At 34.8% G+C, this 27,158-nt stretch overlaps 3 protein-coding genes across 3 annotated transcripts; 2 read left to right on the forward strand and 1 right to left on the reverse strand.

Annotated features, from left to right (window-relative positions):
* The first annotated feature begins 4,857 nt into the window (after positions 1-4,857).
* LOC124414457 lies at positions 4,858-5,585 on the forward strand. The gene is made up of 2 exons (XM_046895405.1): positions 4,858-4,990; positions 5,401-5,585. The coding sequence occupies exons 1-2, from the start codon at positions 4,858-4,860 to the stop codon at positions 5,583-5,585; spliced, it is 318 nt and encodes a 105-aa protein (XP_046751361.1).
* A 7,543-nt stretch (positions 5,586-13,128) lies between these two features.
* Positions 13,129-14,432, reverse strand: LOC124414516 (protein KRTCAP2 homolog). Its single transcript, XM_046895471.1, has 3 exons — positions 14,304-14,432; positions 13,453-13,671; positions 13,129-13,371 (listed from the first exon to the last, which is right to left on the reverse strand). The coding sequence occupies exons 1-3, from the start codon at positions 14,305-14,307 to the stop codon at positions 13,193-13,195; spliced, it is 402 nt and encodes a 133-aa protein (XP_046751427.1). The 5' UTR covers positions 14,308-14,432; the 3' UTR covers positions 13,129-13,192.
* Positions 14,433-15,982: 1,550 nt separating this feature from the next.
* Positions 15,983-26,939, forward strand: LOC124414514. Its single transcript, XM_046895469.1, is given in 2 exon segments — positions 15,983-26,445; positions 26,476-26,939. Coding segments are annotated over 2 exon segments (10,860 nt in total). The 5' UTR covers position 15,983; the 3' UTR covers positions 26,874-26,939.
* The last annotated feature ends 219 nt before the right edge of the window (positions 26,940-27,158 follow it).

Below are 27,158 nucleotides of genomic sequence, written 5' to 3' on the forward strand. Positions count from 1 at the left end.
AAAAACTTCACTACTACTGCGAAAATATAAAAATATATTTTATAAATCTCGGAATAATTTATCAAGTACTTTTTCATCACTCGTAACATTATGACCCTAAATGCACACGCGATTTATATGCATATATATAACTATAACAGAAAATAAAATGTACTGCACGAAATGGGCATTCAGTTCCGTGCTGCTGCACTGGTTAGCAATTATTCTTGAATGCAAAGATTATAAATTGATTATTGTATCAACTCGTACGCTTTTTCATTCTATCACGCAGAGTCTAGTAATAATTCAGCAGTTTCAGCTCGCAAACTTAGCGTATGGAGGTTATGTGGTAGGCGCAAATTTTTGAGGTTAAGCAGATTTAAAATGGTTGATGTAGTGATTCGAGAAAGCTTAACAAACTTTCATCGTTAAGTTATTGATGGCTGATATTAATTCGCCGCTTGACACAGGAGATCTTGACAACTCATAACTCGTTTCAAGTAAGTTGGCTCCTCTGACTTGCAAACAAAAATATTGCTCGAATACCTCGCCGACAGATAGACGTCAATTATTTTTTAACACTAGTGAATAAAAGGTGGGGCTTTGCAAAGCAGTTTTGCACAACGAAAGTAGCCAATTTCATCTCAGTGTTGTAAGGATAGATTCGCGCATGCGCAGTCCACAATTTCTTCACTTTCGGCCTTTTGGAGATCACTTTCATCCCTAGGGAGAAGAAATTGACCACTCACATCCCGTGAAATTACCACGCAAAGCCCGACCACTTTTCATACACTTGCTATAAAAAATATCGTGTGTGACTCGGGCCAAAAGTTGGCAATTGTAACTTGTGTGATTGCCACCCTCGCTTCGCTCAGGCGCAAACTTCACACTCGTTCCAATCGCCAACTTTCGTCCCTTGTCACGTTATATACTATTTCACACACGTGGTCGGTCACTTAGCCTGCAAAGTTTCACCGTTTTCTCTAAGTATCTATGTATGCATGCAGTCAAAGTGATTCAGAAACGACTAATTTTTTTATCTAGTCGGCAATAAAGAATCAGCCCGCAATGCCATTACCGACTGGTCGCGAAACAAACACTATCTTCGTAAACATAACATAACCCATTTGAATTGTGATTGTTGGATTATGCTATATTAGCGAAAATCGAGCAATTTTACATCCGGCAGGCGATTGCGCTGGTAGCGCAATTGGCAATTGGGGAAAATGATTTCTACGATTTTCTATGAATTTTTAGAGAAATTGTAATATTTTCTTTTTCAGTCAAAAATTCTTACAAGCCACTACGATTTTGAAAGCAAATTGAAAATTCTTTACGAAAAACCATATATATTTATAATTCTGTACGAAATAATAGGAAATGACCCATGTTGAAAATAGTCAGAACGTTTCTGTATACCGCGGAACACGTTTACTTCCTCTCATTTTTCAATAGTTATTGGCATTCTTCAGTCTTCAATTTCCCAGATTATTCTCTGTTACACGGACTGCCCGACTCGCTCTCTCCTTATAAACCACGTTATAGTTCTCAGCATCCGTCTAAATTCTGTTATCGTTCGTGATAAGCGGCGCTCTCACTCTCGTGATACGACTATACCGTGTGTCCATGAAGAAAGTGCGCACCTTATGCGCGTGCGTCAAGTTGTTTGAATTTTATTGGCGGACAGTTACCGCCTAATTGAGCAGCCGAAGCAAGACTTATCGCGACTGGCAGAAAATGTCCCTAGGAGTCCACCGTTAGCTGTAGGGTCCTAGGGATATTTTGTGACAGTTACGATTGGTATTGCGTTGGCTGCTCAATCAGGCGGCAACTGCCGGCCAATAAAATTCGAAAATTCGAGAAAATCTCCTTAGGAGCCTTCAAATTGAGCCGCAATTAGCAAGACTTAATTTATATCTACTTGTTAAACAAGATTCCGAGTATTGTACAGTGCTAAAAATTTGTTGTCCCACCAGCGAATGACTCGGCATATTTGTTAGTTACAGAACTCCATTCAACGAACGGATTCCATATGCCTAATACATATTCTCCAAAGACTTATTACTAAACAAACAAAAAAACGTGTCCTTTATCTTTTTATTTGAAAACATTTTACCGTATGTCCATGACAAGAGTGCGCACCTTATGTGCGTACGTCATACCGCCTGATTGACCAATTGCGAATGTCAAAAAATGTCCCTAGGAGTCCACCGTTAGCTGTGGGTTCCTAGGGACATTTTCTGACAGTCGCGATTGGTCTTGCTTCAGCTGCTCAATCAGTCTATAACTGTCGGCCGATAAAATTCGAACGACCTGACGTACGTGCATAAAGTGCCCACTAATGGACACATGGTATAAGAGAGTTTCTCTCTGGATCAGCCAGTCATCGATAAGCTTTCGCACGCTACGTCTGGCAGACTTTCAGTTGTAGCTCGCTTGTGATCGCATCTCAAACACTTAATTAGCAACTTCTCATCCATGATACGTCCGTTTCGTCGGTTGATCGGGATGTATTACACACAATACATCCATATTCTTTTTGCACGATTTCGAGATTAAAAAAATAATATTGAACCGTCAAACTTCTCCCACTATAATATCCGTACCTTTTTCGCATCAAATCTAGTGCGCGGTGTTCGTTAACTTGTCAAGCTACTTGCCTATCTTTCAGGCAATCCGCCTACCTGTCAGGCTACTTGCCTTCTTCAGGCCACTTGCTTACCGATTTAAGACGCTCCCTAATCTATAGGTCAGGCTTTCTATTTCAGAAGTTCACAGCCTATCCATCTGAGAGGCTTATAGTCTAAACATCTAACCACTGAAACTCTTGATCTTTAATTCAATTTTGTTATTACAGTTCTACTTTAACCATCTATCACGTGCCAGAAGCTCAGCTTCACACGGTCTGAGTCAACCTCTAGTTTCTCCAAGCATCAGTCCTACTCTTCCGAGTATCTAGAGATTCTACAGCCAATCACGACTCAATTCACTAAACCAGATCTACGTGCACATTTTAAACAGCCCAAATTCTGTAAAAATTCGTAGAAGTAGAAATTTTCACCAGGTAACTGACTTGTTCAAAAAATTAGGCCTTTCCGAATCACTATGGCCATGTGTACATATAACGTATGCATACGTGAAATTTGCACTAAGCAAATTTTTTCGTAAAAACTTTTGCCTAGTGCAAAAACAGTAATATAAATATTCCGTGCATCGTATCTCGCGTGAACCGTTTCACGTTCAGAACACGCGATGTCAATGAAGACGCTTGTGTGTAGGTGCAACTGACTCACTCACATGCAATTGTTACTGTATAATACATACGCTGGATGCAAAACGACGGTCATATTATTCCGTGCATTCATTATAAAGTGGACACGTATGATAATATTATACCTACAAATAGAGAAAAAATTATGTTCTTGACTTCAGGTTGGATAAATTGAACGTAATAATGACAAAAACATTTTTGACGGTGTAGAATAATTACAAAATACTTGAACTTTGCAAAAATATCGTGAAAACTGTAATCAAATATTAACTCAATTGCATATAATAACAGTAATGTAACTTAATTCATTTCACTGATGATATGCAACTTTTTCAACACGCACAATTAAAATTCACCCAATTTGTAATTACTTTTAAAATATGAGATCAAACTTTTTTTAGCTACCCTTACCTACTTTTTGAATATAGGTGTGACCGCCAATTACGGAAATTATCCAATATGCTCTAATAGTGTGATACGTTTAGAAATTATTTACTTCAATTAAATATTTATATTGGATTAAAAAAAAATGTCATAATTAAGTTTGTAAAATGACTTGAATGTTAATCCCTTGCATGTGAATGAATAATAATCCATATGTACTAAAAAGTGATAAATATCCATAAAACTCAATGAAAACTCAGAGGTTGTATCATTTTTGGGACTATTAATACGAACGAAATCTTCCAAAAATGTCTAGCAGGTCATGAAAATCGTATAAAATTGGTCAAATTTAGTTTAAAAAATAGACGGAAAGCACGCGCAGTTTTCATAAATTTTACTCACAATCAATTACACCTTATAAAAGTGTTTAAAAATTATTTTAGCGTTACTTGAAATATAGAATTGAAAATGACGTCACTTTACATCGTAAGTGAGCTGTGACAGCCAAAGGCTATACAGACTTTTGGAGCCAAGTTTGTCGAGGACACTTCCTGGCATATCGCCCCAGGCTCTGGGTCACGTTATAAACTCTTCTTTATTTTCCCGTGGCTCAGTTTGCGTTTGAAAAAGATGGGAAATGAAGTCGTATATCCATTATGCAGAGTTCGAAGAAAAATGGTTATAATTATTATCGAATTTCATCAATAAGTTTGAACATAAACCTCATTTATAATGGTAGTTAAACACTATCGAGTAATAAGAAATAATTCATCATTAATTTTGAATATAACATGCAATTCTAATGTCATGTTAAAATTCTAAATTATGCAGTTCGAATTCTCGAACCAAATATCCGTGTCCAAGAATTTATTTTAGACAAACTTTACTTAAGAAGACCCAACATTTTTAACCAAATATCAAACACACATATTTCAACCTAAAGACTTTTGGATGTTATCTGTTATTTTCTTATTCTTCATTTAATTTATGAGAAATCTGACCACTCCTCAAGATTTTCAAATTAGAAAATCACTACAAAGTTTTATGTCACTAAGAAGTAAAAAAAAAGGCAAAATTCATTAACCTCGGAAGTAGTGTAAAAATTTGTAATTTCTTTTGAGGATATTCTGAAAAGAAATACGTATAGAAATGTAATAAGATGTGGCTCGAAGTATTGGCGAGGTGTTTTAATGGCTTTGATTGATTTTTCTGGTTACAGCGCCATGGATCAGGGAATACCAGCCGACAGTCCTAACCTGGTTTTACTCTTTTTCGTGACACAACTCTTCCTCCGGGAATTGTACAAGAGTAAAAACCTGCTGCGAATTGTCCCCATGGACATGACCGGATACTACGGTAATTAATCGGAACTCGTTTACCTAAATCACATTTTTTTTTGTCTTCTCCGTCTGACCAAGTATTTTTTTATGCGAGTTTAAAACAGAGGTTTTTTAGAAACTTCAATATACCTGCAGTTTTTATAAATAACCATTTTTTTGTCAAGGCTTAGACACTTTTCGCCCGAAGACAAGTTATGTTGGAAAGAAAGTTTTATTTTGGAACGATTAAAAAATGTATGAATAGGAAGAAAATCGAACGGTCATTTGATAATTAGAAATCAGAAGCTCTAATTTAAGACAATGGTTAAAAAACAAAACCAGCAGAAGATATCATATCAGTTTTTTTTTTTTTTTTTACTCATATATTTTCCGTCCAATCTCTTCATTTCTACATATAATATTGTACGCTCTTTTCTCTAATTACAGAAAGCAAAGCAGGGCCGTCAAATATTGGTAACGTAATATCCCAGATACTTTTGTGCAAACCAATAACCCCAAACTTTAACGAGGAGGAACTGTGCAGTATACAGAAAGACTCTGAAGAAATCAACGCCCTCATTAAAGAGCTGCAAGAATTCATGCCTCAGTCGGAAGCTGACACAGGTATATGAGTCAAAATTCAAAATGATGGCATGCGTTTCGAACACATGGTTGGCGATCGATCTGTAACTTCAGGAATACGTAGCATCTTATAAGAGTATGCTTTGCTGTTCTTTTGATTTTTAAATCCACCCATTTCCCTTTATCGATGATATAAATTCAAATTTCTTGTGCGTAGTAATTTAAATCATTTTTCTGGAGCCCTTCGAATTGTTAAAAAGATTCCTGAAAATTCAATTTTCTTTTCCAACTTCTTTCCACCTATAATAACTTCCGTTGCACCACAGATTGTTAAATATTTTTCAAGATTTTCTTATTTGAGTTGCAAGAATGCGGAGGCTGAAGACATCAACTTATTTGAACAATAAAAATCCCGTTCGTTAGAATTTCTGACAACTTGTTTAATATATTACAATGTATACAGGATGTTTCCGAATAAACAGCGCGGTATGTTCGGTTGCCTACCACTAAAGTGCTCAAATATCGTTAAGACAGACCTACCGAGTTATCGGTAGGTAACTCGGTATACCTACTGATAACTTGGTAGGTCTGTTTTAACCGAATTTGTACCCCTCAGTGGTAGGCAACCCAATATACTGCAGCGCTTACTCAGAAACGGTATATGAGGCATTTTGCCTTTAACCGACCTGGTCGAAACCCCGACTCCCTCAAGCCTGGATCAAACTTTGTAAAATCTTTTTGTTAGACAATGAGAATTTGTATACTTGCATTTTTGTAAACTTTTTATTGAAAGAAATTCAGTCGATAGCAGCTGATCAAATAAACGCAACGAAAACTGACAATGTCCGAATTTTGAATATAACTCGAATATTGTAGATCATACAAAAAAAAGCTGAGAAGACAAAAGTTTTCGTTTTAACTGAATTTTGCAGTTTTCAAGTACGAAAACATGTAGAGACTCCTAAAAATTGATAAAAGATAAAGAAATTCATAGTTTTAGATTTTTCGAACACCATACTTTTTTTTACTCAAAATTTCATAGAATATTTCTGTATTAGCGTCAAAAGACCTGAGTGAAGTTTACTATGAGACCGAATTTAGTTTCACTTTCCCCACTTTTAAGATAGCAAGTGAGCTCGAAATGGCGGCTTTCAATTGTCAAAACAATTAGCCAGCTCTTTAATCGTTATCTCAGGTTCAAAGGAAAGTCAGAGAAAAAAAATATCGCCGAAGAAAAATCTCAGCGAAGCAAAAAATGGAAAGATATATTTGCTTTTCAGAAAAACACGTCGCTCTACAGGATTCTGCGACGCGAAGTAACGGTGCTAATCGAACAAGTTATCGTTGGGACACGAAATCTGGACATCCTTCCTACTTCCAAGGAAGTTTTAATTTCCTATGCTGCACAGGACGGCCGGCTAATATTTAGCGATAATTAATCATTATAGATATATATATATATATATATAGAGATACATATATTATATTATATTATATTATATACACGTTCGAACGTACGTATTATTATATATGTATTTATTCGCATATCCATATTATATACCCATGTTTTGTACACCTTTGTATATATACTTGCGTAAGCACGATTATATTCGACTGATTTTTATTTTATTTTTACACTGTTTTTATTTAGTTATTCTCTATAGTTCGCGTTCTACATGAGTTCAATTTTTTACTTATCTGCAAGTATAATCGAAGCCGAAATTCCCTAGTAGGATTTCGCGAACAAATTTTTCAATCCCTATGGCCACAAACAAAATTTCACGTTACGCACTTTCTGTTGTATTTTTCTGGACGCAAAACAGCATACGGAAATAATTCCGATTTTGTTTTGAATCATTCAAACTGTTTTCGTCACGATAATTTTTTCTTTATTTGTAGATTACATTTTCCATCATTTTGAGGTGCCTCGACTTTAAATTGTCACGCGCAGATATAATAGAAGTTTCGGGTATCTTTATCAAAATAGGAAAATGCATTGCTTCGGCAAAAAAAAGAATCATTCATCCATTGTATTATAATTTCAATAACAGATTGATATAATGTAACCACGAAAGAAATGAAAACAGGAGTTTGAAAAACGAAAAAGTAAAAGTTGGGAATCTCCACTGTGTGTTGATGTATTATTAATCAATGCAATATCTATCAGTACCGCAATTTGCCCCATTATTAATCTTCGAAACTGTGCAAAAACCACGTACCTATATAATACACTTTATTTTGAATTGGAAAACTTATTCTCAGATTCTTTTTATATTCTCAATTATCGAAATATTTAAATCGCAGAAGAGAAGTTCCGCGATTAAATCAATCGTCAATTACTATCATAACATGCGCTCTCAGTTTTTGGAAATAATTGCTTTTGGAAATGCAACTATTGAGCAGTATATAGGTATATTACACGTATACATACACCAATATAAATACAATTCGTGACGTTCTGCATCCACGCACTAAAGCCTTAGATACGAGTGGTTAGTTATAATACAGATATAAAAATAATTGTGAATAAAATATAATGATATTTATTGAAATATTTCATTACGATATACCGCAGTTTTCAATAACAATCTGTCTATAATTGTATTAAGGCACCTAAAAATTTTTAGAATCTTCTCAACACATTTAATATACACATCAATCGAATCGCGAATAGGTAACAAAATTAATATGGCTGCCGAGGTTCCACTTGGAATTATATTTGGACTTAAGAATCGTTTACAGTAGTCACAGGCTAATCATTGTCATTTACGCCAGAGAAAATGGCGGCAAGAATGGTTTGGATATAAATTTACCTTCGGCAAACGACATAAAATTGAGAATCTATGATATACATAATGTATCTTATGTAGCCTTCGTATGGTCGTCCCCTCTTAATTCTCATTTTAATTACTAGTTTACCTTTAGTTTCAAATAGCTCGTTCGTGATTTTTTTCATTTTCTTAAGTTGGTTTTCTATGCATCGTTCCAACATACATACATACATATGTAAATAACTATCGCTACTTAGATGCAATAATCAAACTTCTAGTCAATTTAGATTAATAAAAAAAATCTTAAAGTGAACAATACATCGCACCTTGGCGACGTGACTCAAAAATTGGCGTCTGCCAGTTATTATCACTTACATTTCGATTGCCGAGATTGCAATCAATCGGATCTATAACCATGCGAAGTGACATTTATGCAGTTACAAAACTTGCCACAAGAGCAAAAATATCGCCATTGCAGCGTAAAGTCCCGAACCGAAATTGTGGGAAGTTTTAACACATACAATTGGGTAGAAACGTTATTGTTAATAAACAAACACATTACCAGATAATATTGTAATATGTTTATCATATAACATCAACGTTTCTACTTACTTAGGTATATGTATTTGAAAAATTTTACAATTTCGGTTCGTCAGAAAATGACGGCCCACATGGAGGCGATTGACCGGATCTGTTTTGTAGGGACTATCGCAGAGCATCGGTTCTGAACCGTATTTTTCATTAACAGTATCCCTTCAGAATTTTTACGGACAACTTCAACTTTGATTCGCATCATTCTGTTGGGTGTGAATGAACTTTTTGATATTAATTAGTTTCCTTCAAAGAGTAATAGATTACCCCTTTTCAGTTACGTCACCTTTTTCGGCAAGGTGCGATATATTTTAAGTAACGAAACAGGTTAATTGGCCTAGTTTCGAGGCATTAACTATACAAAGTGTAAGATATCTGTGACCTATTACGTATAACACGCAGGACGACAAACGATCACGTTATACACACAATATATATATACGACGTTGTACAAGCTGAATAATCTTGAAAATAACATTTCCATCTATTAATTAGGGGAAAAATATATTTATAAATAAGAAATTAAAGTTTTTCTCTAAATCAGCGATTTTTTTTCTTCAAATTATGGTCAAAGAATCATAATCAGATGCTTACCCTGCGTTTTTCGACTTGCAAAACGAGTGAAAAGAAAAAGTTTAAATAAATATTCTGAAAAAGAGTGATTAGCGGAGTGCCAACCGCGTTCTAGAATTTAAATTATTCATAGCAATTATAATATAACACCTATACCGTATAATCAAATTTTCGAAGAACAATTAATTTTATACAGATATAAACGCTGTTAGTACAGTATAATTAGAAATTATCCAAGTCTTTTTCAACGCACGGCACTTCTATATATATATACGATAGGGTCCAACGGGATGCCACAATTTAATTATAATATAATCATTATTTAAGTATACATGTAGTATCATAGTATGTATAGTTATATATACACATAGGATAAATATCGACTCATAGCTGCTAGGTTGTAGATTCATTTTAATTCAAGTATACTTACCGATATCGCATCACGTTTCAGAATGCAAACGCGTTAATAATTCATAGGAAAACTAAATTATTTCGCAGGCTTTCCACGCCAACTACGCCAGCCTTTTTCCGCTTAATCACGGATTTTCCATAATTTACATATTACACCACTGCAGTGGCTTGATAACCTTGATAAAAAGTTTTCCGCAAAACTCAGCGGGAAGTTTTATCGAGTAAATTTCAACCTTGAGCTATTCGTATTATTCGAGTATTCGTTTTCTCGCCCTTCTGACTTGTGGAAATCTCTGCATTTGTATTTTGCCATTTTTCCTACAAATTTCTTTTGTTTTCTAAAATTCTATATTGAAAATTTGTATGAAGAAAGAGGATAGTAATAATTTATCGAAAATCTTTACTGTTATCGTAAATTCTCAGATAATTTATTAAATTAATTTCGTGGAAAAAAGTCCCAGATTTCGACCGTAAACCTTCAACTTTAAGTATAAACGCCCAATATTATGGATTTAGCGCCTATTTTTGGGAGCTTACTCTCAACTTTGAGGGTTAACCCTAAAAGTTAACGGTAAGCGCATAGTAATTAAGGGTGAATCTTCATGAGCTAAAGTTTGATCCCTAACAATTGATGGGATATTCCTCAAAGAAGAAGGTGATCCTTTGACTTTGAAGGTACTACATCGGTAAATTTGCGAGCGTATATCCGTTAGTTTACATATGAATAAAAGCATTGTGGATGAACGGTGATGGTTGAGGTTTTTGCTCTTAAGTCAAAGAAAAATTAATTCCACTTTACTTGGAGGTGTTATATATTGATTCAACTGCAATGAGTGGTCATATTATTTATACCAAAGCACGTATCAAAAATTAAAATTGACTTTTTGAATACCGGAAATTACCATTGAGTCACTAGAAATGCCACATGCTACATTTCTACAGGAGTGTGAAGGGTTCAAATATTTGCTCGGTCGGTAAGAGTAGGAGCACTACAAGACCTTAACCGTGATCTTAGGGGTTGACCCTGAATTTTGAAGTAGATAGTTAAATAAGGGATACGAATTTACAGTTTAAAGTTGGGAGTTAATTTCAGTGTCAGTTCAGGAATAAATTTGGAAATTTTTGACGGTGTTACGATAAATTATTTTTATAATGGTACGTGTTGACGAAAAAATCTCATTTTTTATCGAAAATGATCCTGAAAATGAAGTTTAAGAAAAAGAACCAAAACTATAACAGAGTTTTTAACAGATTATTTTTTTATGTACACAAAAATATATCTGTAATTTTAATTAACTTTACAAAAACCTGCATCTAGGACAATTATTGGCCCCATGAGACCAAGAATAGTAATCGATTTGTGCTTGTAAAATGGAAGTATTCTCGAATTGCATTATAAATTGTCAGGTGGAACTTTCCACGAAGTTACAGTTACACATTAACGTACTTCTCCATTTTTAACGCAAATTACCGTATACGCACAGGTTCCAACATTGCTCTGCACCTATAAAGCGCGTGCTCGACACGAGTTTAAAATTACACGTGAAATGTTATATCATGTAAAAACTCTGACGCATATCATGCAATTATTATTGCAAATAATTAATGCTCAATGGTCGTCAGCCATAAGAAAAGAAAAGCAGTTTCCTTGATGTTTGCGAACGACCCCAGATAAATTTCATTACACCAAAACGAATTCTAATTTCGCAATTGGTGATCTGTAAGAAAAAATAAACCAATTTTTTCAAATCCCTAGAATATTTTCTCGGCCATGAACGTAGCAGTAAGAATACTGAATAAAGCGCTTGTCCTTATTTATTCCAAGAGTTTGTCATGGACACTAATCGATTTTAATTTGCAATCAAATCTCAATCACAGTCAAAGTAATAACGATGCAGGATAAATATAAAATGGACATCTAAGACTGCATTGTGAATGCATTGTCAATGCATACAAAAATTTACTAAATAAAAAGCGAAGAAAATATTTGGTAACCATGTTGACGTGGAAGTCTCTGGATTAATGTATTAAATGATTATCGTCGTATTATATTAGGAATTTTAATATCCGGTAGTAAGATAATACGAGATTCTTGACTGTGCTCTTCAAGGGAATAAAAATAAAAATCAATATTAATCTTAATTAGACTATATTCATATAATCTGACTAGATTATATAACCACATGATATATTATATAACATGTATTCTTACGCGTAAGTGGACCAACACCAAATTCTAATGAAAAATGATTAACATTGTTCTTATTAGATAATATTATTAATATAACTGTTATACTATTATTACTATGAAATAGAAATATACTCACATCTATTCCGTAATTATATCGGGTGAGACATAGGATTGATTTATAGGATTTCCTTTTCTGTAGACAGAGACGTAGTATTTGAATGGAAACTCCATGCAAAACATACCTACTTAGGTATATTTCGAAAACATCTATAATAATTTATCAAATGCCTCGTGATAGTGATAATAGATATTATTGTAGACATAGATATTATAGACTAAATACTATGAAATTAGGTGATATTTATGAAATGCAAGGATATTTCTGGTTTAGAAATATGAAAGAAAGAAAAAATCATACAACAGGAGTAGAACTCGATGGGCATGCATCAGATTAGCAACATGATATGTAAATTCTAAATGAAGATTCCTAAAATATTTAACTAACGTAGAAAATGTATAACTTTAAATATTATACATGATATATTATATAATACATACTCAAATGAAAACAAAGAGAGAAAAAACAATTTTATTATAATGTAGTGTAAAAAATTAATAATAATTCAATCTACGCCTACTATAACGGATATAAATGAATTTCATACTCCTGTGCACCCCACATTAAATATGAAGAAAAATCGGTTGAATCATACCCGTAATGCTGCAAGGTATTTATTGTTTTGAGCGAAATACGCAACTTCCTTTACAATCATGTATTCTATAGCTGAAATTTCTTTCACATGAATATAGCTTCACCATCAATATAATTAAAAATTATTGAATACGAATTTAATCAGATAAGACTAAAATCTCATAGTTGGTAAAATTAAACAATCGAGAGTAATGATTAGTAATGTATGCTCAGAATATGAACATTCATTTTCGACGTAGAAGCCATAATCTATGGGAAAAATTAAGCAACCTAAGAATATTGTTGGAACAGTGAATTAGGAGTATTGGTATTAAGAAAAAGATTAGAATACAAAGGATCGGATAATATGTAAAAATGGAAATCCATATATTTCATTCACCTGAATACAGAAAAGATTATATCAAAATTTTACTTCCGCTTCTTAGACTGAAAGGATGCTGCAGGAACAGTCGTACCACTGGAGTAAACTTGTTGTGAGATTTGGTTGATATAATAAAGAGCAATTAAAGAAAACAAGAAACAAGTGGTAGTTGAAACTCTGTGCACCATTCCAGATGCAATCATGGCGATTAGCAGAGACCCAGCAACTATAAGAATAATTTCGATGCACATTAGAAGATGTCGTTTGAATGAGCTAGACAAGTGATTATTATTGAAGTTTTTAGTACCTTCAGGAAATAGCTTAGACTGGAATGATTTTCCGAATAAAGTCATCTCAAGATTCCCAATCGCCGTGAGAATCAATATGAACAATACAGAGCCCAGATATCCTCCAAAAACCGTGTGGAGTTGCGAGGATGCGAACCAACCTCTGTAGATTTGCATTCCAGAAAATAGCAGCACAGTCAATATCGACGACAGAACAAACGATACCCCATTTGTCACAGCTGGAAGGAATACAATTACATGAATTGTGCTCAATCTGAAGTGTTCTACAGTGTCGGTAGTCAAAATCATTTTTTCGCGATAATGTGCGTAAAATTCAATTTCACACCACGAACCGACGAAGCGACTCTGAGAATGCCGGCGATCAGCATTCGAGTGTAAAACTGTCTTTTACACTCTAAATACATAATATACTATTATACTTTGAGAGTATTGCTGAGTAATAACATATCTATAGAGCTAAAATGAACTGAACAATTCTCAACATTCTGGTATGTATTTAAGTTGAGAAGAACCGATTGACTAAAATAAAAGTTCATTGTTATTGTTTGCAATAATTCGAAATCCCTGCAGTCCATTGATTAGTTTCAATTCAGTTAGGAAAAACAAATGAATCATATTCACGTTAAAACTGTTCTATTTCGATTTTTGAAAAGTATACTTTTCGGATTATATACACAAATATTTTCCAACATTTTGATACGCATGTATTTCATTACCAAGATGCAGATTGTTTTAGCAGATAAGAGTCGATAGAGGTTAAGTCAAAGTTCCGAAGAGATAGACGATATTAACCTACGGTATATAAACAGCTATGATTTACAATAAATTCGACAATTAATACAGTAATTACCCATTATTGTTACTTATTTATCACAATGCTATATTCCACCAGTCCCCGGTAGCTGTTCGCCGGAATTTGTACACTTGGCAGTTAATGCTGAGGTTAGCGCCACGAGGGAGTCAAGGGGGGGAGACACAGTGTTGCCAGATAGCTCAATCAGCTTTCCTCCAAATCTGCCAACATTTGCCCCTAAATCCCCCTAAATTGGAACTAAAAATCCCCTAGATTTTTTCCTAATAAAATGGCGGGTACGGATGGCATTATGAATGTATTGCACATGTTTTGCGCTGAGCGCAGACGGCCGAGACTATGGAGGCCGAGACAAAGCCAAACAAATGCGGTTGAGGTTGCCGCATTCATAAATAACAAATTCATAAATTTCTCTAAAATGATATTATTTCTGATCAAAAATCCATTTTAACTAATAAGGCAATGCGTGATTTCAATGCTTATGAGATCCAAAATAAAACCCCCTGAAAAAACGCTGAAGATTCTTTTCCCCTAAATTTTCCCCTAGATGCTACAAAAATCCCTAAATCTAGGGGAAAAACCCCTGATTTGGCAACACTGGGGAGACATCGCCTGAATGCCTCTCATCCCTCTCATCTAGAGTTCATGGCATGTAAGCCACGTATACAAGGAGAACCAGCTACGCTACCGTGCTTGATTCTAAACAGTGGTCAGGGAGAATAACTCAGGGTCTAGCCGGCAGATGGCGCTGTCGTTCACCTGGCCCATGGATATAGGAAATGCCGGTGAACGTCGACTGTCAGTCGTGTCGGAAAAGTCAACCCTGAGAACTATCTCACGCAAGAAAGAGGCGACATATAGATAGACCACGGTCTTACACACAGGTCAGGGCACTCTTGTGTATACCTAACGCTATCCTCACGCATTTCTCGTGGACAGATATGCGTTTCTTTTATAAGGACAATATTCTGGTTAGGACTATACAGAAAAAGACAGAGATCCCCTGTTGAGCTATCTCTCTCTGCGAGCGAATGTGCTACCCGCACCACAAGTGTCCATTTTAGGGTGCGTTCCGATATTGGCTTCCAGTGCTGTGAACAATCTTTTATCTCGTTTGCGCTTCCAAGTTTCCGTGTAGCTCTCCCTCTGTCCTAGGGAGTTTTTAGCGCTGCCAGCTAATTTAGAAACGCACCCTTAGTGATTTGGCCTGCGACTGCAGCGCCAATATGCGTGCCGAGGTTCTTTGAAGTACTAAGCACGGAACCAGTCAGCGTATTTCAAATTCTAGGCCGATCCGATCTATCATACCACTTTCACTGTTCAGTGAATCATCACACCAGTGCATAAATTTTTGGTATTCCCCTCAAAGATATTTGTCTACATACTTTCGTCGGAGTTTGCAGATCGTTTTCTATAATTTGTCTACGATCGTGTTTGCTTTCAGTCAAAGAGTATTTCATTGAATATCATCTGTGATCCGTGCAGTGCTCGAAAGTTGTTCATAATCAAATACGTTCAGCCAGCCGTCGAATGTGATCTGTGTTTCTTTGATTTGCACGTGGTCCGAATAACCTGGTTCGTTCTTGGTTTGATATAGAAATACAATAACCGCGGCTTATTACTCTGGCAACTTGAGGTAAGTTTACAAATGAGGTATTTCCACATTAATCAACCTGTTCATACAAAAACATTATCCAGCCAATGTGGTGACTAACCAAAATGTATAGCTATATTGGTATTTCAAAACCAGAAGATACTTCGATGGACGAACAGCTGCACATCAAAGATGTTATTACAACAGAAATTGAGACACGTCAACGAAATCTATCAGAAGTTAAAGAAATTATCAGAAACAATATTGAGAAATATAGAAATGAGTTGAGTTCAATTCAGGACAATGATACCGATGATTCAAGAAAGGATGATGATGATGATATTACAGCATCAAAGACGAACGAATTCGGCATCTTTTCGATCCTTTTGAACTTCTTACATTTTATCCCGCAGTTTTGCTACAATCTTATTACACCGTTTTATAAACGACTTTACAACAAAGATTCAGAACAGCATGAGAAGCAAAATACCAGAATATCACTGAGTACTATTGACCATTTGTACATTGATCGAAAATATGTTAAACACTGTTTGCGATTATGGCTTCGAGAGGTGGAAGACTTTACAAATAATTGCAGTATTGACATTATTTCAGATATCCTTAGTTCACTGGATACTGTTCATGATTTAGTTCAAATACCTACACCATTAAACCAACTGATGTATTACAAACTTTTGATGGAAAATTGCGGAATCATTGGTAAAGATAATGAGAAGATATTTGTCAAAAAGTTCAAAGCAAAATTGTTACAACAAATAATTTTGGGTGACAATTCCATTAGAAATGAACTCGATTTCATAACAGCTTTTAATGATTTCTTGTGCACTTTCAAAAATATTCAGCCAATTACTGAGGAGCTTAAGATGATCGATTTTATCAGTGATTATCTACCGTTCAATAAATTTCTTGATGGAATTACAAATTTAAAGGCTGATCCGAATCGCCAAGAGCTTTTGAACTTGCAAGAAGTAGCAGGTTGCCTAGAAGCGAAAAAAGATTTTGCCCTGACTAAGAAATTCAAGGAAGTGGTTAGCGCTTATATGAAACCAATAGAAATACGAAGACAAAAACTAGACGGTCGATTAGTGATCGAGGTCATAGGTAAACGTATTGTTCTCAGTCAAATTTTAACCCCGTTAGAAAGAGAGCTTTTAAGAAATAATTCTATAGAAGAAGTACGCATTGTTGGAGCTGATATCTTATACATTGATGCTGACCTTAAAAAAAAGATTTGGCATGGAAAAAATTTAATCATTTTGGTGAAATCAATAAAAATTGATAGTAACATTACTTGGGATATTTCCGGACAAGATAACGATCATATTTATAACCAAAATGCTGGGACTGGAAATGATGGTCATGGTAAACGCGGAGCAGATGGTTTTGCTGGGGAAAGTGGTGGTAATGTATTATTACAAGCGGATGATATAAATAATCCAGATAAGTTAGTTATTAATTCCCATGGTGGAAAAGGTAGTAGAGGCCAAAACGGTGGAGATGGAACTGACGGTAAAGATGGAAAAGGTATTGAACGCACGGATTTTGACACAACGTTTCCCTCCGTTGTCAAATTTTGTGCACCTGAACCGATGTTGAAGAATTTACTATTGACAACTGTTTCTGCTATCGAGGATCGTACACAACGTATACAAAAAACTTCTTGCCATTCTGTCAGAATCAGCCAGGATTGGTTCATGCGTGAAGTAACAAACGAAGGAAACGAAATCATTTTTTCCTATTGTGGTCCTAATTTGGTAACGAATAATCAAGCTTTTTTGCTTTACAGAGGATCACCAGGACAGCCAGGAAAACAAGGTGGAGAATACGGATTAGGCGGTCAGGGAGGATATGGTGGTGAAATTATGATAAATAATTTGAGTATTGCTTTTAATGCTAGACAAGGAAAAGATGGAGAAAATGGAAAAGGTGGCTGCTGTGGTGAATACGGAAAAAATGGCTGGGATATGGGCTACACTGATTATCAAATGTGGCCCGAAGCTAAATTTTATGGTAGAGATTACAAAAGCAAACTTGATATTGAGTACTTCACTAATCCTAATCATCCTGATGCTGTATGGTGTCCCGATGTACGAAAATGGGCTGTGATACGTACTTCTAACATTCCACACAGAAGATTAATGGCACATGAAGTGCGGAACAATATTAGACAAAATTATGAACGTCAGCATCAAGCAAATCCTACTAGGAAGAAAACCATTTCACAGAGTAAAATTTCAGCCGACTACTCTCATCATTTCAGCTCTGTAGAAGCTAATATTTCGTCAAATTTGCAGTCCAATTTCAACAACATTAATCAGATTGCTTTACAAGCAATGGCGAACAATATCGAGCAGCAAGAGGAGGTAACATCAGATGTAAGAGTGCAACGCCATATTAAATTCAGTGATCAGAATATCAGTAGCCGTTGTAAAAACATTGTGCCTGTAAGTACATCTAGCGTCGACTTGGAATGTAGCAATGAGTTGGATGTTCAAAGTCTGATTGATCAATGGAAAAATCACTCATTATCAGAAAATTGGCATAAATTGAAATGTGTGGAAATAAATAAATTGCAGCTTGGTGAACTAATTTCCGCATTTGAGATCATTAAATGCAAATTTTTTGACAACCAGGAATCTCAAAGTAGCCAAGAATATAACGAACTACTAGATATAGAGAAGCTTCTCAACTCAAAGTATCGATTTTCTATACTTCAAGAAGTTGCGACAAAACTACCTTTCCATGAAAATATTAATTATCAGCCGAAATTAACACCGGAAAGAGCAGCACTACATCTGGTTGTAGGCCGAGACAATCAAAACGATATTTCTCATGAATTTTTAGGTTGTCTCAACCAATATATTTACGCGGACGGGAAGAAAAAGCGAACAAAAGTTTTTCAATTCTGTAAAAGAAAATTAAATACTATAAATTATGAAGCCTTGTGGCCCTCTGTTAGAGCATTTGTTATCGAAGCTGGAAAATCAGAACAAATAGATTCACATCTTGGCGAATACTATAATGAATATGTAAGGTTCTTAGGAAAACAGGAACAAAGATTAAATATATTCTTCGATTTATTTGAAAGTGAACTGAAACGGCACAGTGACATACATTCTCTATGGATCGATGCTAAAAATAATCCATTTTTGAAGGACGAACTATGAATAGAGATGAGCAAACACAATTTTTTAAATGCCCTTTACGATCGATTCATTAAACAGCCTAAGCAAATGTATAATTGGAAGAAATGCTGCCAAAATCAAAACGTGTTGAATAAATGGAGTGAACACATTTGTGCAAAGGGTCCACTATCAGATAGCTATAGAGAGTTATTAGCTCATGTTTTTAATGTGAACATCCGATTATACATTGAAGATGAAGATAACAAACTGCATTTATTTGACAATCACAAACCTTCATCTGATCAGAATATCCACATCTTACTACGTGGTTCCAGGTTTATTCAACTGAAGTTCAATAAGAATTACTTGGACTTAGAAAATGCATGTAACAAAAACGAAAGCTTATACGCATACATGTTGGCAGAGTTCAAAGCGTTGAATAAAAAAGATGATTATGATAAATTTTTGGACATACAAACTTTGTTATCCGATTCGAGATTTTGTGGAAACGATTACTATACGATCACCGAAGAAATGGAAAGATTTCAAAGCCCGGACACGAAAGTTATAACATCTACAGGATCATTAAATTTAGAAGTTGGAAAATCAAACCAAATCTATTCAGACATTGAGAAGTATGACTACAATTGTGAAGAGTCATCAGAAAAACAACAAAATGGTTCAGGCGTATTTTTTGAATGTTTTCACAGTGAACTAAAAAGACACAAACATGTCTTTGCTCTATGGATTGAAAGTATAAAACAACCTTCTGTCAACAATGAACTGGAGAAAGAGATTCAGAAACATGAATTTTTGAATGGTCTGTATAATCGTTTTATTAATGAACTCAGCTCAGAATTCGATTTGACTAAATACGCTAACGATGCAGTTATTTTTCGAGAATCTAATAATCATATTCCTGCAAGAAGATTATTGTCCAAAAGCTGTACAGATTTGCATTGTGACTTGATAAAAAATTACCATGAACTAGAAACAGAGTATATAAACCAAAGCAATAAGTTTATACAGGTCTTTGCACAAATTGTGTCGTTTGATAGAAAAGAAGAATTTGCAGAATATTTGAAAAAATTAATGTATGTTTCAAATGCCAACTTTCTAAAACATCATGCTGTTAGCGAAGAGCAAGAAATTATCACAATTTCGGAGTACTTTACAGATCCAGAAGAACGCTCACAGATAAAAAAACGATTAGAAAAAATAACGTCACAGTACTCTGGTTATCAGGGTATTTTACGCACAGTGTCAAAGCGTTTTGCCAACGATGGAAGACACGTGTCTTTTCAAGAATTATGCTGTGTAGTAAACTCGATTCTTACCTCTGTTGTCGAAGATCGAAACGAACAGAACACTTTTTCCTGGATAATCGCAGCATATCCCCAAAAAAACTGGATAGATGAGTTGGTATTGCTGCAGATAGAGAAATTTTTACAACAACCATCAGTACATAAATCCAAATGGAGAGAGTATTTGTCGAAGATAGAAAATAAGGAAGTTGTCTTATTATTCAGATCGAAACTAAATCAACAAAAGTCAACCTGTCCAATTTCCAATAAGTGTATTGAAGATACTCTACACCTACTTAGTAATATTTCCGACCAGATAGTCGGTTTGGAAGAACTCGAATTATCAGCGTGGGCTTATACTCTCAAGGAGAGATATTGGACACACAAGTTATCTCTGTTAACAAATTGGCAGCAACCTGAAATGTTATCGAAAGCTTCTTATTATCTCATGTCTGTGGAAAATACTTTTGGGATGATTTTGATCGAAAAATTTCTACAAATTGTAGAAAAAAAAAATTTTAATTCTAATTTGGTGACTAATATTTTATCAAAATTCCACAGTGGTGACTGGAATCTGGACACAGAAGTATTGGACACCTTATCTTCTAGTGATATTGATAAATGGGAAGAGGTAATGAACCATAAGTTTATCGGAGATGGAAAAGAACGTGATGTGAAACGATTGATCAAATTAATTACTGACAATGCCAATACTTCACAAAGCATACGCGATGAATTACCCGAAATTGAAAATGATATCAGTAATATTGATAGACAAACACCTGTAACAAATGCAAATCCAAATTCTACAAGCAATATAATAGAAAACACTATCACAGAGGACTCGAGAGTACATGAAAAAAACTTACAATTGCTTGCTGAAATAGATGATGCAATAGAATTAAAAAGAGGATTCAAACTTCGAGATACCCAAAAACTAGCCATACTGGTTTTACTTTCACATAAACGCAATACTCTAGCACAGGTATCGACTGGAGAAGGAAAATCGCTGATTGTAGTAGCAGCGTCGATTATATTAACGCGTCGTGGCGAAAAAGTTGATATCATAACTAGCTCGTCAGTATTAGCAAAACGTGATGCCGAAAATAACAAAGACATCTACGACTTGTTTGATGTCAGTGCATCGCATAACTGTAATGAGAATATTGAAAAGCGAAGAGAAGCATATTCAAATAGCCAAGTAGTATTTGGTGATTTATCTAGTTTTCAGCGTGACTACTTGCAGGATCGATTTTACGGACAAAACATCTTAGGGGATCGTAACTTTGAAAATGTAATTGTGGATGAAGTGGATAGCATGCTACTTGATAAAGGCAACAATATGTTGTACTTGTCCCACGATCTAGCAGGATTGGATAAGCTACAATCGATCTACATTTATATTTGGCAATGGGTCAACAGACCAGCCAAAAGTCAAGAAGATCTTTCCTTAGCGCTTGACGCCAAGTTGATTAAAGAAGCAGTGCTAAACGACTTATATGGTATGATAACGAAAGAAGATATAACCAAACTTAGTTCCGAGCTGGATGAGCAGCAAGTAAAAACGATGTGGGAATGTTTGATAGAAGGAAATATATTAGACGACCACGGTAAAATATTAATAACACATATCAATGATGATGAATTTGAAATTCCACTTCCAACTGCACTTAATGCTTATCAAAGTCGTCTTCGTTACCTTTTAAAAGAATGTATTGCAAGAGACAGATTCATACATGTCCCCAATTATCTCAAACCTTTTATTGAACAGCACTTGGATACTTGGATTAATAACGCCATAATTGCAGTTGGTATGCGAGAATGTCATGATTACGTAATAGATGTAGATAGAACTGGAACTAGTTCAGACCTTCATCCAAATATTACGATTCTTGACAGAGACACTGGAACAGATCAAGCCAATTCTCAATGGGACGAAGCATTGCATCAATTTTTGCAACTTAAGCATGGGTGTAAGTTGTCTACGCAAAGTTTGAAGGCTATCTTCATTTCTAACGTTACATACTTGAAACGTTATTGGCATTTATATGGGCTGACAGGTACTTTGGGATCACAAAGAGAAAGAGAGTTGCTAAAGGAGATACACAGCGTCGATTTTGTTACAATTCCTACAGCCAGACCAAAGCAATTTTACGAAGATACACCTCGTCTTTGTCATACGAAGGAAAAATGGATTGAAGAAATATTTGTAGAGGCAAAGAAACTCACTGTAGAAAAAGAACGATCAGTGTTAATTATCTGCGAAACGATAGATGATGCGAACACGTTACATAGAGAATTTATAAAAAAGGGTGCAATAAACGTCCACACATATACCAGAGACTATGAAGAGTTTGATGTAGCTCAAGGTAATCGATATCTAGACCAGGGACAGATTATTATTGCAACAAACCTTTCTGGTCGTGGAACCGACATAAAAATCACAAACCAATTGAGGAAAGCTGGAGGATTACATGTTTGCTTAACTTATTTACCAAACAATAGCAGAGTGGAACAGCAAGCATTTGGCCGCACATCGCGAAATGGAGACAAAGGTTCCGGTCAGCTAATCGTTATGGTCTCAGATGGACTAAAACATGGTAACTCGAAAATATTGGAGCTCAAAAAACAACGTGATGCGGAAGAGTTGTCCCGTATATCAGAAATCAAAACCTACTATGAAACTCAAATTACAACAGAGGAACGATGCCTGAGTGAATTCCAGAAACAGTACGAAGATTCCTTGAAGAGAAATCTCGTTAAGAACGGTGTATGTACTGAAATTACAAAAATCCTATTACAAAGTTGCTTAGATCAGTGGGCCTTCTGGCTAGATCGAAACAATAAATGCATTAAAAATTCGACTGATGAATCTAGTAAAGCAGATTTCGAAAAATCGTTGAATAATTTTATTAATCAATTGAAGCATTTGAAATCTCAGAATTTCAGAAACTGGTTACTTTGGGTTGACGAACAGCCAATTCATATGATAAAATTGGGAAAATATTTCATTAAAAATAAACAGTATACCGAGGCTATTAAATTGTTCGAAAAAGTAATTGATCAAGAACCACACTTTTCCGAAGCTGCTCATTATTATAAAGCGTTTGCAATGATTAAAACAATTGACTGGGAGAATAACTCTGTAGATGAACAAAATTTAGAACAGATGAAATCACACTTACGAGATGCTTCGCGTCTTTTCAATGAGCACAGTAATTTCTCTATGTACACAGCTAGTCTTATCACAAATATGAAACAGTTCAATTACAATAGCATTGTCCAAATCAACACCTACGTAGAGCAACAAACGAGTCTAAGTCACTTATACTCTATTTTTGCACAATCCATCGATGAAGTTTTGGGTCAGCCTGTGACTGCAGAATCGTTTATTAATCATACAGATGTCGATGAAGAGTTAGCAGAATTTATACACGAAGATCTAGTTGCTTATAATATTTTCAAAATGCCAAGTATCGAAACTAAAATTTCCGAAGAAGCACTAAACAGAATTAGTTTCGACTGTGGAATATTTGTTGATGAGCTCAGAGAATTTCTTTCTGTATCCAAAGGTAAAGAAATTGATGAGAAACTGTTTTCCGAATTAAAACACAAGATCAAATTACCTAGTAAGGAATATTTCTGGAAATTATCAGTTGAGGAAAATATTTTGTATCAGGAAACTAAGTGCATTATAATTAATGTTGAAAATATGAAACGAGTTGACCCTTCGTTGTTGAATTTACTTCGTACTAAAATTGATGAAGAAGAGTTTGAACAACAAACCTTGGAATGTAATCATGCAAATGAAATCGCCCTCCATGGGCAACAGGATATGGCTCAAAACAATTTCGATTTGCAAATGAACGATTGTATTGTACTTAAAAAAAGTGATTTCAAAGAGGCGATAGCTAATAATGATGAGAAATATCGAGCTTTAAAAAAAAGGGGGGTTATATTGTGCAATAAAAAAGCATGTGTGAACATCTGGAAAATTGCATCCACAAATCTTCCTTTCTATGATTCTGTAACGCTCGAAAATTTTATTTCGGTAAATATTCCTAAAAATGATGCTGATAAAATTTTAGCAGATCTTGTCGAGCAAAGGGTTCTTGCAAAAGACAAATCAACAAGCCATGTCTATCGGCTGATGATTCTGTACTATGAAATTGACCAAATCCGACTTCCGTCTTATCCAATTTATCAAAATGCCGTCAGAGCATTATTGCTACGGTGCTTCATCTATAGAATCGCTCTTCAAAAAATCGAAAATCAATCCACAGACCCATACGTCCCTATATGCCTGAACTTACCGAGTCGTCCACACAATAAACTAATCTTTGAATTAACAGATCATAGAATTATTAGCTTTGATAGGGTTAACAAGAAAACAGTGGATTTTGAAAAAAATTTGAAAGGCATTTATAATGAAATGTTGACCATACAAGAATTAAGAGCTATGCTTTTTCGAAACAAAATTATTCCAACAATAAGGAATATTAAACCACTTTGTGACCATCTAGTTACACATGGTTGGCTTTCTCTACATGAATCCAAGTATTCTATCAATGAATCTAACAAAAGACAAGCACTTACGCAATTCAAAAATATTGAAGAAACAATGAGGCAGGTTTTAGACAGACGATTACAACTCAGTAAACAAGAAACGCTTAAACACGTTATCAAAACTTTACAAGAATCAGGTGGTATTTTAGAATCCTTATATGCTCCTGACAGTCGTCTAACACCTCTGACAGAATCTGTGGCTTTTAATAAACTTGTGAAGATAGAGGAAGTCCGTATATTCAATTTGAATGGCTTAGATGAAATTTTACGATTAGAAGAAAAGAAATGGACAAGAAAAATGATTTTCAATACAGCAACGGTGATAGTAGGAGGAGTGTGTCAAATAGGTTTGGGTACTGTGATAGAATACTTTTCAATGGGAGTTATGAATAACTTTGGCACTGCATTTTTTACCGAAGGTATAAGCGATATCTGGTATGGAATTAATGCTTTTAAATCAGGATATATTAGTTGGAAAGATTATAAACAAAATAAGATTCAGAATATGATAATGACAACTCTGACATGTGGTGTAGGAGCATATATTTCGCGAGGCACTAAAGTTTCCAGTTTTGGTCATAAAATAACTGGACCTAGCTTAGAACTTAGTGGGAAACTAACTAAAAGTTCCGGTTATGAATTGATGAAAACTGTTGGGACGGTAGGCATCGTGAAGGAGGTAGGAAAACGTATTACATCCAAAACTGTAAATACAATAGCATCTGGATTAGCCAATGTAGGCGTTGATGTGTTCGTTAAAAGAAAACTACAAGTTTTGTGCAATGGTATAAGATCTGCAATTCTATCAGATATCGAAAAACAGGTAGGAAATCATTTTGTTATGGCAAAATTAGAAGCTATGTATAGAAAACTGGGAAAAATTGAAGCCAAGAAAATGGTTAACGATCTGACTGAGAGTTTCTTTTCTAAACGAAGTATAATGGAAATAATTCTTCCTATTGCGTTGCCAATAGTTAATGCTATAACTCGAAAAATAACCAATGCTATTAAACAGTTTTTACGCTCAGGAAAATGTCTACAAAATTTTCTTATTCAAACTATCACCAAAATTCTGGCGCTAATTCCCGGAGTAAAATATCTCGTACAAGCTGACAAAGTAAGAAAATTAACGAATAATTTTTTGGATACCGTAGATAAAAAACTGACGGATCTATTAGACAATAATGAATCTAATGTAAATTCTAATCGGGAGATACTTGAAGAAGCACAGACAAGAGATGACTGTGAGAGTTTTAAAAACGAAGTAATCGCGCAGTGGAAATTGTTGCTTCATGATGAAGCAGGACATTTAATTGAACAAGAAATTGTAAGCCCTATTCTTAACGAAGGTGTCGTCCGATTGGTTAGATGTTGCGAAAATGTAATGAAAAAACAATATAAAGGTATCACACAAAGAAAATATAATAAACACATTGAACAGCTGAAGCAAACTTTCCAAAAGAATCATCAAAGTACTGAAATCCGTAAGCCTAGTGACCAGATTACATTCAGACGCTACATACAGAATGAGTATCATAAGAACCTACTCAAATTGACTGCTAAAACTAAAAATTTAAAATTATTTGCCGCTATTGTCCGAGAAAATGCTCCAATGGACTTGGCTTGTATCGATGTATGTCATCAAGCAGTAAGTAAAATATTAGAAAAGCAAGGTATTGCAGGATTTAATCTTAATGTTAAAGTAAAAGGTATTACAAGATACAAATTCTCTTCTGTTAAGAAAACAAGAGTACCGGGAAAAATCAAAGGTAAAATAGTTGAACTTGACCTGAAGGATAATCAGTTTCGACTTCATAGAAGTGGTACATCGACGAAAACTGCAGATAGCAAAGCTAAAAATAATTGTTTGTATGAGGCCTTATTAGGACAAATAAATTTGAGCATGGATGCTAAAGTATTCAGAGCTGAGGTTGCTAACTGCATTGAACAAAATCCCAACATACGATATCGAAGTAAACAGGATTGGTCTGTGTCGTAAACAATTTATATATACCAGTATTATATCGTTATGAATTTAATTGTTACATACAATTGAAATACATAAATATTTGTCAATTGTCACAAACATGTATTCTTATAAGATTCCTGAGAAATTAAGTGGTCAGTGCAAATCTTCGGACATACTGGTTTTTATGCTACTCACTCTTCATGTCTGATATTGAAATTGTTAATTGCAACTCAGTTTTTCACTTTTATCTTAGATTAACAAACTCCTGAAACGATATAATATAAGTTCGAAGTCGTGTTTCTTTCCACAATAACA

This window comes from Diprion similis, chromosome 14 (genome assembly GCF_021155765.1).
Source record: "Diprion similis isolate iyDipSimi1 chromosome 14, iyDipSimi1.1, whole genome shotgun sequence".
NCBI classification, from domain to species: Eukaryota; Metazoa; Arthropoda; class Insecta; order Hymenoptera; family Diprionidae; genus Diprion; species Diprion similis.